Source organism: Pyrus communis, chromosome 5 (assembly GCF_963583255.1).
Source record: "Pyrus communis chromosome 5, drPyrComm1.1, whole genome shotgun sequence".
Lineage (NCBI taxonomy): Eukaryota > Viridiplantae > Streptophyta > Magnoliopsida > Rosales > Rosaceae > Pyrus > Pyrus communis.
Genome location: NC_084807.1, coordinates 338,867 through 353,671, shown reverse-complemented (window position 1 = coordinate 353,671; position 14,805 = coordinate 338,867). Strand labels below are relative to the sequence as shown.

At 37.0% G+C, this 14,805-nt stretch overlaps 2 protein-coding genes across 2 annotated transcripts; one reads left to right on the top strand and one right to left on the bottom strand.

Moving 5' to 3' along the window:
- Positions 1-1,243: 1,243 nt before the first annotated feature.
- On the top strand, positions 1,244-6,068 carry LOC137733484 (linoleate 13S-lipoxygenase 2-1, chloroplastic-like; the record flags this gene model as incomplete). The annotated part of the gene is made up of 8 exons (XM_068472633.1): positions 1,244-1,549; positions 2,584-2,821; positions 3,319-3,639; positions 3,774-3,859; positions 4,067-4,177; positions 4,258-4,559; positions 4,761-5,027; positions 5,183-6,068. Coding segments are annotated over 8 exons (2,391 nt in total), but the record flags the coding sequence as incomplete, so codon positions are not given.
- Positions 6,069-6,262: 194 nt separating this feature from the next.
- LOC137733441 (O-fucosyltransferase 20-like) lies at positions 6,263-10,018 on the bottom strand. Its single transcript, XM_068472593.1, has 6 exons — positions 9,293-10,018; positions 8,858-9,026; positions 8,168-8,257; positions 7,763-8,046; positions 7,383-7,641; positions 6,263-7,026 (listed from the first exon to the last, which is right to left on the bottom strand). The coding sequence occupies exons 1-6, from the start codon at positions 10,000-10,002 to the stop codon at positions 6,790-6,792; spliced, it is 1,749 nt and encodes a 582-aa protein (XP_068328694.1). The 5' UTR covers positions 10,003-10,018; the 3' UTR covers positions 6,263-6,789.
- Positions 10,019-14,805: the final 4,787 nt, after the last annotated feature.

Below are 14,805 nucleotides of genomic sequence, written 5' to 3'. Positions count from 1 at the left end.
GTTGAAGATCTAATGGTCAAATGGTTTCAGATAGAGAAAATCTTTGAGAAAATACCTAAAAGATTGATTGATTGATCGTTGTAATACGATGTGGAGTGAATCCACAGAGAATCTCTCAAATATGTGGGATCCCTGGAAGGAGACTATATATATGTATATTAGTAATACAAACACAAATAACTATTTTTATTAGGGCTGCTCATTTTACCAACTCTTTTGTTGGTTTCTTATTTTCTTTTCCAAATTTTAATGGAAAATTTTTTGGTTCCGGCTCTTGATTGATTAAAACTCTTAAATTTGAACTTTATTAATTTAAATATTTTATTAATTTGAATACTTTGACTGAAGGATAAAAATGTTATTTCGGTATTAATCAAGAAATTTAATACCAACACCAATTAAATCCTTCCCAAAATCATACAAAGATTAATACCAAATAGGGATTTTTTATTCTTTTTTCTTCAATTGAATTGTAAAAAAGATGATCAGATTTTTTATTTTTTCAAAATAAAATGTCTTATATTTATTTTTAAATATAGGTACGTTTTAAATTTAAATATAGTTACATTTTATCATGATTCTTTTTTATTTCCTACGAAGAGGTTATGCGAAGAAAAAAATTTATCTTTTCAGGTTAAATTTGTCTTTTGATGGAAAATTAATGGAAGGGATTTTGTGAAAACAATTTGAAGCCTTACGGAATGTTTGTGCAATACAAATCTTAGGGATGAATGTGAAATTTAATCTTTGAGGTTATATTTGTCATTTGAAGAAAATTTATGATGGCATCATCATTTTTGGATGGAAAATTAAGTGTTCAGGGGCTTTGTGAAAATAATTTGGTACCTTAGGAGGTTTTAAGTGTATTTTCCAAAACCTTAGAAAGTTTTTGTGGACGAACAACAGGATCTAGATCTACACCATAAGAAGGGGAAATGTTTGAATCCGAGACACAGTGATTTGAAGAGGAATGTCATATCCATCCAAAACATTCACCACTTGCTCACTATTTCTCTTTCTGCAATATTGTTTTTTGCAAACATGAATTCCACGTTGATGAAATGAGAGACTTCGCATAACGGAATCTCAACTTTCTTCACATTAATGGATTTTACGGTGGACTGTTATCACTTTAATGGGACCTCAACTTTCCGCCGGAACCTCAACTTAATTTCTTCACATAGCATATGATTATACAAGTGTATGAACAATTAGCACTTTAAATTTTACAAATACGGATTGAATTTATTCACTACATATTTTTGAATTGGGCTTTGTAGAGACGGGGTTGGAGAAGGAAACAGTGAAGGGGTATGCGCACAATTCGAGCCACAAGGACAACGAGGTGGTGTATGAGACTACTTTCACCATCCCAAAAGGGTTTGGAGACGTTGGAGCTGTTCAGGTAGAGAATGAACACCACAAGGAGATCTTCATCAAGAGCATCGACCTCGATGGCTTCCCGAAAGGCACTGTTAATATTCCCTGCAATTCCTGGGCTCATTCCAAGTTTGACAACCCTCAGAAGAGAATTTTTTTTACCAACGAGGTCCTCTATTTTAGATCTTTATATTTTTTCCTTGCTTTCTCATTATTATCATACAAACACACACACACACACACACACACACATATATACATGGATTAGGATTAAGAGACAAATATTTTGATAAATACTTTTACACTCTTTTTTAGCAATTAGATCTTATAACATCTGATGGTCTTGATTAATAGTGATGTGGAAGCTTTTAAGACTTGGATGATGATGTAGATTGTAACTAACAATAAACTTTGTCACTCCCCTACACTTTAGTTTAGCCTTTTAGAAGGCTATACTATTGCAATTTTGCAGTGTAGTTGAGATTTATGTCTTGTACATGTCATTGATGTATTGTTGAAGTTTTTTTTAATCAATAATGCTTTGTTCAAGAAGGAAAAGGTGATCGTTTTCTTATCTTCTTTCTTAAGATTACCCATTGTTCTAAAAATCTCCACCTAGGGCCCTTCTAGACGCTAGGCAGCTGGCCACCGTCCCGATTAGTCCCCAGGCGTTTGAAAAATGAGAAAGTATGCCTAGCCCATCTAGGCGGCCGCCTAAACCTGCCTAGGCATCTGCCTAGATCGTGACTCTCACTTAGACACAAAATCAATAAGTTTCTTTTTGCATTCTATTATGTCAATAAAATGTAAGAAACTTGTTGAATACTTAGATGAACACTCATTATATGTTTGTCCCCCCATATTTTCAATATATTCTAACACTTTATAATTTATATGCCTTTTTTTTTTTTTTTTTTGCAATTAATGTATGCCATTGAAATTAGGTGTTTTTTTAAGTATAAATAGGCACTTATTTATACAAAATATATAATATATTTACTTAAATCCGCCTAGTTTGCCTAGGCCCGCACCTAAAATCCGCCTAGCTGCCTAGGCGCTAGACCCAGCACGCCGCCTGACTAGCTCCTAGCATCTTTTAGAACCTTGAGATTACCTTGCGTTTTGACTAGTGTTGGCTGACATAGTCATCCACAAAATTAATTGATGTGTTAATTTGTGTGAAAATGTAATGATTCAAAGCAGTCGTACATACCATCAGAGACGCCAAGAGGGTTGAAGAAGCTAAGAGAATCTGAGCTGCAAACTTTGCGAGGAGATGGGGGGGGGCAAAGAAAAACATCTGATAGGATTTACGATTATGATACTTATAACGACCTTGGCGATCCGGACAGCAATGATGAACTGGCTAGGCCTGTCCTTGGCAGCAAAGATTACCCGTACCCCAGGCGCTGCAGAACTGGAAGACCACGCTCTAAAAAGGGTAATTATATAACCATCTAATTACATACTAATCCCTCAAATGGTTGTATAAAGTAAACGCCATGCCCTTTTCTACTCAATAGGTCCGTAGTTGGTAAAGAAAGCTTGCCCATCCCGGGTTCCAATTCAACCTCTTCTTTCTATTTCACTTGGAATATGAAGTTACGTCACGAGAGATATAGGAAAAAGAGGGGCAGAAACCCTTGGCAGCCAATTAGCTCCCATATTTATGAAAATAAAACAGTGTTCTAGACACACAAGACTAAAAGTTTGTTTTGGTTCGTGTCTCATAACAAACATTTACAAAAATAAATTTGTGTTTATGCCTTTTGAAATGGAAACCCATGTGCTTCAAGAACTTAATGCTAAGGACAATGATTCAAGCTATGAACCACTTTCTTTTATTATATGCTAATTTCGGATGTGGGAAATTGTATGACTGAGAAACTATGAGAGCAATGTGATTATTGTATCATATATTTTCTACCAATATTGCAGATCCTTTATCGGAACAAAGAAGCAGCAATGTGTATGTACCAAGAGATGAAGCGTTTTCAGAGGTGAAACAGCTGACATTTTCGACAAAGACCCTGAAATCTGTGCTACATGCGTTGATCCCTTCGCTCCAGACAGCACTTCTTGATCCAGACTTAGGATTTCCATACTTCACGGCCATAGATTCACTATTTAACGAAGGAATCACATTACCTAAGCCAAAGACTGGTGGGTTTTTCCAGACAATCATCCCCAGGCTAGTCAAGACTATTACAGATGGAGGAGACGATCTTCTGCTCTTTGAGACCCCTGAAGTAATTGACCGTACGCCTCTCTCCCTCGTTCCCTGTGTATAGATCACGATCAAGCAAAAATTTCTAAATGATGATTCCCTCTTGAGGAAAATAGACCACAAAATTGCTGGCTTCACCCTGTATATCACTTGTCTTCTATTGCAGGTGATAAATTTGCTTGGTTTAGAGATGAAGAATTTTCCAGGCAAACTCTAGCTGGTCTTAATCCATATAGTATCGAGCTAGTGAAGGTATGCTTTCTTTATTATTTTGCTGATACAAGTAGAACTCCTCCACTTCAATATAGAAATTCAAATTTGTATATTCCATTTATCACCCGAGGTCGCCATCTTCTTTGGTGATCAAGTAATTAAAGAGTTAGAAGCGTATCTTGTTTTAGCTGGTTAAACTCTATTTTTTCCTCTAGTGGCAGTAAATTCTGTAATTTCCTAATGCAGGAATGGCCATTGAAAAGTAAACTTGATCCCGAGGTTTATGGCCCCCCTGAATCATTGATCACAACAGAGGTGGTTGAAAAGGAGATCAAAGGTTGTATGACTGTCAATGAGGTATAATAAACACACCCCCAATCTCTTTGACTTGCAACCGGGTTATGCTTTAAGTAAAAGAAAATTGCTTGAACATGTAGGCCTTGGAAAGAAATAAGATGTTTATTTTGGATTACCATGACCTGCTCATGCCTTACGTGAACAAAGTAAGAGAGATTGAAGGTACCACACTGTATGGTTCTCGTACACTATTCTTCCTCACTGATGATGGGACACTGAGGCCTATTGCCATTGAACTCACTCGACCGCCTGTTGGTGACAAGCCACAATGGAAGCAAGTCTTTACTCCAACCTGGGAGGCCACCGGTTGCTGGCTGTGGAGGCTTGCTAAAGCCCACGTTCTTGCTCATGACTCTGGCTATCATCAGCTTGTCGCGCACTGGTAAGAAACTCGTACCCAAGATAGCTTAAATCCCTTTTTATATTGGCATTGAGCTACCAAATTAGTCGTGTAATTGGCATTTAAGTTGTGGCAATCAGGAAACCGCGAATGTGGAACTTCACATTATGCCTCATGTGGCAATTGGGAACTATGAGACTAAGTCATGGATAATAACTTGTTTGTACTTTTATATTTTCACAGGCTGAGGACTCATTGCAGTACAGAGCCATACATAATTGCAGCTAATCGACAATTAAGCGTAATGCATCCCATCTACAGACTTCTGCACCCTCATTTCCGGTATACAATGGAAATCAATGCTCTGGCTCGAGAAGCCCTCATCAATGCAGGTGGAATCATTGAGAGCAGCTTTGCACCTGGAAAGTACTCCATGGAGTTCAGTTCTGTTGCTTACGACCAGCTTTGGCGCTTTGACATGGAAGCTTTGCCAGCAGATCTCATCAGAAGGTATTGTACTTGATAAAACTAGCATAAGACTAATCTAAACTATTTGATGCAGGAAACTTTGTACAAAGAAGATTTTCGATTTTTAAAAAGAAAACTTCACTGAAAACCCCACGGAATTTGAACTGCTTGTTCATATTTGGTTGATTGGATTTCAGGGGAATGGCAGTTGAGGATCCTACAGCTGAGCATGGCTTGAAGCTAACAATTGAAGACTACCCATTTGCAAATGATGGTCTCATTCTGTGGGATACCATTAAGGAGTGGGTGAGTGATTATGTGAACCATTACTATCCAGACCCAAATCTTATTGAGTCTGATACGGAGCTTCAAGGTTGGTGGACAGAAGTTAGAACCAAAGGTCATGCAGACAAGAAAGATGAGCCATGGTGGCCTGTTTTAAAAACCCCGGAAAGTTTGATTCACACTTTGACTACTATCATTTGGGTAGCCGCTGGTCATCATTCAGCAGTGAACTTTGGTCAGTACACGTATGGTGGATATTTCCCTAACCGCCCTACAATTGCTCGAACCAACATGCCAACTGAAGATCCATCTGAGGAGTTTTTCCAGAACTTCATGAAGAAACCAGAAGTGGCTTTGCTGATGTGCTTCCCCTCACAAATTCAAGCAACAAAAGTGATGGCCGTGTTAGATGTATTATCGAATCATTCACCCGATGAGGAGTATATTGGTGATTGTCTAGAGTCAGCTTGGGCTGAAAATCCTGTTATAAAGGCCGCGTATGAGAGATTCAGTGGCAATTTGAAGAGGTTAGAAGGAATTATTGATGAGAGAAATACCAATTTGAAACTGAAAAACAGAGTTGGAGCAGGAGTTGTTCCATATGAGCTTTTGAAGCCATTCTCAACCCCTGGTGTCACAGGAATGGGAGTTCCAAACAGCATCTCCATCTAAATTTGATGATGAGGAATCGGTGTTCCAAACAGCATCTCTGTCTAGATTTTAGGTTGATGTTGTAAAAACTCTTTATGTATTCTATTTGGCCCTTAATAAATCAATAATATGGGGTGCTTAAAGTTCTGATGAAAACTGTTCCATGATTCCACCAAACTCGAACTGGAACAAGTAATATCAGATCACGTCCAGTGTGTAACTTGTTTCTTTGTTTCAAAGTACAGAGATCATTACATGAAAGTTACAAATTTCAGCAATAACTGACGCTGCTGCAACTTCCCCTATGCAGAGCCGGAAAATATGTCAACAGCAACATGATGTGAGCTTGTGAAACAGATATATAGCTTATTACTTGAAGTATGCTTATATACACGTATGTCTATATTATACATCAACGTGGTACAATACAGTAGATGAACGAACCAAAATGTGGAAAATCTATCCTAAAAGAATTCTTCCTATAAAGAATTAAAGAATTAGGGGACCTTCGCCTTCTGCTGAGTTGCTCATGAAAGTCCGGAAGTGAATCCAGGTGACTGAAGCTTCAGAGTTTCTCTCCACAGAACCTTATATGATGTTGTCTTACAAGCAGACATTTGTCTTGCCTCACTTGAATTTGTACACCAAGGAAGGAGTGTAAAAGAAACAATGTGAGCAAACTCACAAAATGAGTGTGATGCTACGGTTGCTCTTAAAATCACCGTCCATCCAAAGAACCATCATTGCACTGGAGAACAAACCACTTTTCAGAAGGCTCAAACTCAAGGGATTTGCGGAGAAATTCCAATTTTTCGATTAGGTGGTCCATTGCAGAGTTAGCATTGTGCTCGAAATCTTCAGCATTGACTCACATGTACGAATGAGTATTAGTTTCATTGCACATGCACTCTGGAATGGGGTACTTTGTGACATCTTTTCCAACTCTACTACTCCTGAGGTCTGGCTGTCCTAAGGAATCTCTGTGCAATTCCTTTATGATTCTATTGAACTCTGCTTCAGGGAGAGAAGAGTTCAGAAAGTACGGAAGCATATGCCTCTTGTCTGGGGTTATATACTTCTTGTGGCCCGCGTAGGCACGATGTCCCTGAAAGAGAATACAAAACTTCCTGTAAGTGAAGTCTCCATCAAATTAGATAAGCAAACTACGTAAAAGAACTATTAGTATGATAATTTCATATTGTTCGCCTTCCATGCATATTTTCTCAACACATTCCTTTTTGTTGCTCCAAATTGGAAGGGCCTCAATGACACATCACTCATATTTCAGATCAGTTGTGCATTTATCTAAGCATTTCATTTGTTTCACTCGATTTATTTTGAGCATTTCATGCATTTATCTAAGCATTACCGGTTAACTTGATTTATTTTGATCATATTTGTTAATTGTTTTATCTAGCATATAGTATATACATTTACTAAAACAAAAACAAATAACTATACCTGCATAACATGGCCCATATTTCCCCCATGAGAAGGCATGAAGACATCACTATTCTCGGAAACTATATAATCAATGGCAGCCATGACAGACGCTCTGTTTGCAAAAGGTTCTAGTTCACCAGGCAAAGCAAGATCTTCCTTATTGTAAAAATGGGGAAATTCTTCGATTAACGGTAGTAAGGCTTCTTTTCCACCAAAAGGCTGCCCGCCAGCCCAATATATTCTTGCACTTTTTGGAGCTCCAAGAGCTTTAAGCAACCTAAAACACAAGATGTGGTTTGTCAGAAAACTCTCTGCAACATACAACAAATACAAATACAAAAAAAAAAAAAAAGCTACCTATTTGGTTTAATTAAAATGCCTAAATGTGACTATCATACCTGGTCACCTCCACAGCATTCAAGGGGCAGAGACCTGCAAGTTTTCTTTCATGGTAAGTCATGTTTGATCTTCCAGTTAGGAGCTCTGGCCGCCGAATCCTCTCATTGTAAATTATCTCATCATATTTAGGATTCAAACCAGGAAGACAACCGGTCCTCACCCATACGTCCTTCTCCATTCTTAAATGAAGCGCAAGGTATGGACCCTTATTGTGCATCCTCTCTGCAAGCTTGGTACCAATTCCCAAAATTGGAGGAGCAAACCTCAATGCATGAAAAGCAACCTGAAGTCAAATAAGGAAGAGATTACAGTCAGCTGTCTATAGGACCTTGTTCCAATTCTGTAACGAAACAAAGTCAGCTTGCATATACAAAAATAAATTATAAACATATTTAGCGAATTACCTTGCATCGAAGCTTTTGAAGATCAGAGGGAAGATCCTTAGAGAGCCTTGAATCCAAGCCTCTTAGAAGCAGAACCCCTTCTCTTTTAATCTGCATAGAAAAGGAGGAATTAGCATAATTTATAGTGTCAATTGGAATTCCACAGGAAATTCGTTTGTAAAACCACAAATAACAAAACCGATAAACATGGTTAAAAAATCATGTTACGAAATTAGACACAAGGAAAATGACTTAAGCATGATCAGAAAACCCTAAAATCGTCATTTGTTTTACATGGTTAAAATGTTCGGCAGCACATAAAGTTTATCTGTAGTCTGCACATAAGGTTTACATAATAAGTACAATATTGTAGTCATAAGGGTTGGACTGGACGGCTCTTCAATTGTGTTACCACGGCATGGTTATAGTACATTTCTAACAGTTAGAGCTATTGAGGCCTTCCCATGCTATTGTAGCAACACTTGTAGACTAAAATATGAGAACAACCGTTAGAAAGCTGACATTTTTCGTAGGAACGCACCAGCAAAAACAAACCAAACAAAAAACTTTTGGTGTCACTAGGCCCACAAATAACAAACTAAACAGCTGCTAAGGCATCTTTTCCTCTATTCCATATTTCCTTAATTCAAATATTTAGGAAAAACAACCGGGTTGCTTCAATGCAAGCACAAAGACAGCAATGATTCTTACCCTCTTGTGATAATGCGACCGAATCCAATTAGGCGAAGCATGTAGAGGAGTCCGTTTCTCCTCCACTGGCCTTGTCATTATATGCGTCGATGGTAGTGCAGAAACTATCCGAACATCGTCAGCAAGAACTTCCTTAAAGTGCTTCAAATCAAATATATCAGAAAATTCACTGCACCCAGCAAACGAAACACAGAAAATCAATTTCAGTCTCCTAAGCAAATATATTACAACATAAGCTATTCACAAACCAACAACAACAAATCCTAACTATTCGTGGGGTCGGAATCGGATAATAAACCATTCTAAAAAAGGAAATATGATAATTTAGCATAATTATATGAATCATGATACACAACAACACAAACCCATTGAATCCAAAAAAAGGCAGGTAATTTAGTGAGAAAAAAATGTGAGTTGAGGTGCAACTTTGTATACCTTTCATCTCCCCAGATGACATTAACTTGAAAAATAGGAACCACCAGAGCAGCTCCAAGAATCCTGGCAATAACGACAGCATCGACAATCTGATTCCTCTGCTGGTTCATCCCACCAGAAACCACAACAATCAGGTATTTAGTCCTGTCCTTCACTATCCCCTCACTAGCTCTCTTATACTCCGTCGTCAAATCCAAGCACGACCGATACCCCAAACCATCCGGCTGCTTCCAAAACTCACTCCCATCAGCTTCCTCTCCGACCTTCCCACTGTCAGGCTCAACCCCCACCTCTGATTGCAAAACCCCACTCGAAATCAACGGCTGGGATTCGCCCAAAACCTCGACTTGGTGGCTGTTTTCACCGTGTGAAGTGAAACCCATGTGTGATTTTAAGTACTTATTGGAGACCAAGTCATGGAGCTGAGTTGTGGAACATGGGTATGGAGAGTACGGGACTAAACGGTCGAGATTGAATCCCAGCTTCAGCATCCCAATCATTCCAAAGAGGAAGAGGAAGAAAACCCAGAACTTTGGGGTCCTATGGTTGCTGAGCCAGCTCAAGCAGCTGCTGCTTTTGCTCCTTGAAGATTTCTTGGGAGAAACGAGGAGCGATTGCAGAGAAGAGGAAGACAGAGAGTTGATAATCTGAGAAGGGACTGAAATGTAAGAAAGCTTCTTGGTGGTGCTGTTGTTCTTCGACTTCGCCATTGATAGGCTGAGAAACTCTGTCTCTTCTTCTTATTTGAAGAAAGAAAAGAAAAAGGTTGAGAATTTTTTATGGGTTTATTTATTTATGAGATTCCTTCACTCGCATTGACCGCTCAGAGGCAGAGGGAGAGAGAGAGATGGTGTGAAACAGGCGGCGGGAACATGGAAGTCTGAGAAGAAGCGTACGCGTTAACGTTTATATATTTATGAAAGAACAAGGGGTAGTAAAGGAAAGCTCGCAGCTTCTCTTTAAACAGAGAGACTTCAGCTGGTTTATTTATATACAATTGGCTAAGTGGGATGTGAACTATTAAATCCTGTCCCTAACTTTGTTTAATTAAATTTTTTTTTATTTTCTGACAGAAATCTATCTAACTACATTATACATGTTTTCTGATAAACCATTAATTTTTTTTTTTATGAGACAGTTTAATAACGTTTTGTTTTTAATTTTAATTTTTTTCAAACTAAAAAATTGATTGAAATTAATTTTAGTTTTTTTAGTTTTCACAAATATGAAAACTAATAATTGAAACAAAGTTTGAAAACTAAAAAAAATTTCAGTTTTCAAATGTAATTACAAAATAAATTTTAATTTTTAAAAATAAAAACTGATATGATTATTACACGAATTTTGTAAAAGATTATAGAGTAATGCTAGCGAGATTAAATTGTAAACAAAATAATATGGTTGTTGATGACTGAATTATTAATTAAGTGTCAGTTAATATACTTATTTTTTATTAATGACACATCATTTAGTTTGTAAATTTGATCTTTCTAGTATTATTCTTTTATACGTGGTTAATGGCTGTATTTTTCTTTGGATGCAATGAGTACAATATTAAACACAAGGTTAATTGACCTAAAAAGAAACACATGGTTAATTAATGGCATAAGCAGAGCAACATTTCCGTAGTTGGGTCAACAAAATTAAGTTTCAAATTTATTTACCTAGTTTTTTTTTTAAGCAAATGATATTTTTTTGAGAAATGGTGTGAGCTTAGTTTCTCAATAGACTAATAGTAATATAATTTAAATTTATTTTTAATAAAAATCGAATATAAGAATTCTCGTTTATAAATAAAAGAATTTCATCAAATTCTAATGCTAAGTGACAGTTTTAAATTTATTTTTAAAAGGGAGGGACAACTACATCTCGAGGGGAATGCGTGTCGTGTTGTAGTATAGCCGGCTGGCTAGAAAGGTGCAGTCAGCAGAGAGAGAGAGGGAGGGGCACCACCATGTGACTCTTCCCTACAGCCTGGATTATTATTGGTCCCTATGCGTAATTTCCCTCCCAAATCAGACCAATAGGGAGCTATGAACCTATGACATACCCAACTTATGCTGCCCAACTGGCACTGCTCTGCTTTCCCATGCTGGCATCCTTTTCCACGTGGCAGATAGTGACTTCTCAATTCCCCTGCCACATGGGATTTTCCTTTTCTTACTTTTCTGTTGTTGGGGTTTGATCATATTCTGGGACCCAAAAAATTACTTAAGGTTACATGAAGGGTTGAATTCGGGACAAATAAAGAATGGATAATGGGATGTTTCTTTTCGCTGTAATTAGGAATGGATTTTGTTTGTACCATGCTTGATCAATCCCGAACTACCGAGCATCGATCAAAGTTATACTTTCAAGGATTCATTGAGGGCTCATGCTGAGGCACCCTTGCCAAAGCATTAGGGTTTCCTTTCAACCAAAAGGTTAATCACAACGCGAATGCCATTATTGTACTTAAACTAGTCATTAGAACCCACTAATGATAATTATGCTTAAACTTATATATTTGTGTAAACCCTTGACTATTAATGAGAACTTCTCTACTCCATGGATGTAGCCAGACTTAGGACGAACCACGTACATTTTGTGTTTGCTTCCCTATCTCTACCTGTTTACACATCATCATCACTAGGTGACCGAAGCAACTGAGCGAAGCACAAACTTGACACTTTATGTTGTTCCAAGGTCTTCACTGATTTTGTGCATCAACATATTTTTTTTTTTTGGTCAAATTACGTGCCAACCAAATCACCAACCATGTTGTATTGATTTTGTATCAATTTTTTTGTGTCAATCGATAATGGTGCAGTATATACCGTACCGAAATTTTATGGTACGGTTTGGTAATATATATCATTACTACAGTATTACCGTACTGTACCGAAAATATAATATAATATATAAATTATAAATTATATAATATATAATTACATAACACATATTTATAATATTCCGATCATTTGAAAATAAAACCCTACTTATATTAGCATTGTTGTTGGTAACTTTGATCTTTTGAGTTGATGGAAATCAAACATAAAAGAGTTCCCAATTCTTTTACAAATAGCCAATGATATCTTGCAATCTCCACTTCTATTGTTGCTAGTGAAAATGCATTTAGCCTAGGGAGGAGGGTTGTTGACCCTTTTAAAGCATCCTTGACTCCTAAAATGATAGAGGCACTAGTGTGTACTAATGATTGGCTTAGGACAGATGAAATAAACTTCAATAAGGAACCAACGGAAGATATGCTTCAATTTTACAAGGAAATGGAAGAAGTGAAAACAAATAAGATATGCTTTTAACTTTTTAGTAAATTTGTTATTAAATGGTTTTCAACTTTAATTCTTCTTGCTGCTAATATGTTTTCTTGTTTGTAATGTAGGTTTGACACAAGCTCAATCTTCTACAAGTTCAATGCCACCTCCAAAAGTTTCGACATCTCAAGCTTAAAGAATTGATCAATGAATTTTATTGTTTGAAGTTTAGTTCCAATTTTCATTTGGTTTGAAACTTTAACTTCTATTTGGATTGTTAACTTCTATTTGTTTTGGTTCGTAACTTCTATTTGGATTGTAGACTTAATTTTCATCATAAATCTTGATGCATCATTTGAATTACTGCGTGTGTGAATTGTGAATGATAAATAATAGACAAATTTAGGCTACAATGTATGCGACAAAGGTACAAAAAAAAAAAGTTTTGCCCTTGAATTTGGTTAAAAAAAATAAAAACAAATTTTGTCCCAAAACAAAGTGGCAATAACTGTAACATCCCACATCGCCCATGGGAGTGGATCCTGTAAGCCTTATATGTATATTCTCATCTCTACCTAGCACGAGGCCTTTTGGGAGCTCAGTGGCTTCGGGTTCCATAGAAACTCCGAAGTTAAGCGAGTTAAAGCGAGAGCAATCCCAGGATGGGTGACCCACTGGAAAGTTCTTGTGTGAGTTCCTAGAAACAAAACCGTGAGGGTGTGGTAGGGGCCAAAAGCGGACAATATCATGCTACGGTGGAGTCGAGGCTGGGATGTGGTGAGGGCTTGGGTCGAGATGTGACAATTTGGTATCAGAGCCAATCCCTGGGCGGAAGTGTGCCGACGAGGACGTCAGGCCCCTAAGGGGAGTGGATTGTAACATCCCACATCGCCCAGGGGAGTGGATCCTGTAAGCCTTATATGTATATTCTCATCTCTACCTAGCACGAGGCCTTTTGGGAGCTCATTGGCAAGTTAACGCAAGAGCAATCCCAGGATAGGTGACCCATTAGAAAGTTCTTGTGTGAGTTCCCAGAAACAAAACCGTGAGGGTGTGGTAGGGGCTCAAAGCGGACAATATCGTGCTACGGTGGAGTCGGGTCTGGGATGTGGTGGGGATCCGGGTCGGGATGTGACAATAACCATTGCCATAACATGCCAACCAAACTATTTGGCAATACCGAACTTCGGTATATTGAAAGTTTGGTACAATAATGGTAATAGCTTTTGCCAAATTGAAAGTTTGGTACGGTAATTGGTACGACGGTAATCGTACCAAACCCACCCCTAATTGTAATCAGTTTACGAATTCAAATCTTATATTTGAGTCTAAATATGAAGCCAATCATGTCCAATTTATAGGAGACAAAATTTATATTTATTTTTCGGAAATCAGATTTAAATTGGGTTTTCAATATGAAATTTGAGTTTAAGATGGACCCTATGCCAATGAGAAAGATATTATTCATCCAAGAAAAATAATATTTGAATTTTGAGCACAATAAGTTTCAATGCACATAGCTAAAAATCAAATTTTTAGTTTTAAAAATCCAATGTTTTCTTCTCTAACGCAAAGACTTAAATCTTAAAATTCAAAATATAAGAACATAAGTTTAAGAATACAAGTCCTTGCGTGGAAGAAGAAAAATAAAAATTTCAAACTCACTACCTTTTTGGGACTCAAATATAAGAAAATAGGTTTAACATTTGAGTCTTTGCATTGGGGATGGTCTTTTTACTTTTTTTTTTTTCTCTCTTCTTTTCTTTGTGATGAAATTCTTCGCAAGTAATTTTTTTTGTGAGTTTGACTCCTGTAGGGGACCAGATTGTCTGAGGCTAATCCCCTTAAGAGGATTATTTTAGTGGTGCAAATTTAATAGTTACAGCCAATTGTTAAGAAAATAAAACTATTAGCCAGTCCACATAGAATAGGCTAGAAAGATCAAGAAAGATATATAGAACATTGACTTGTATAAATTTGTGTGAAGAAATGACATTATTTCATATATAAATCAGTTCTTGATAAAAGATTTCTCTTGTTAATGTTTGAAGAGGTTCAAACTTCAAAGTGAAATCTCCCCTCCCTTGTTAATATAATAAAGTTATATATTTATATTTAACTTTTAGAGAATAAATTGGTTTTAAATTGTCATCAATAAGATTTTTCATTGTGAAGAGGAATGCCACTAGTTTTATGTTTAAAGTAATTCAATTTGTTTCTTTAAAAAATGGCCATAAAGACTTATGATTCAATTGGTTG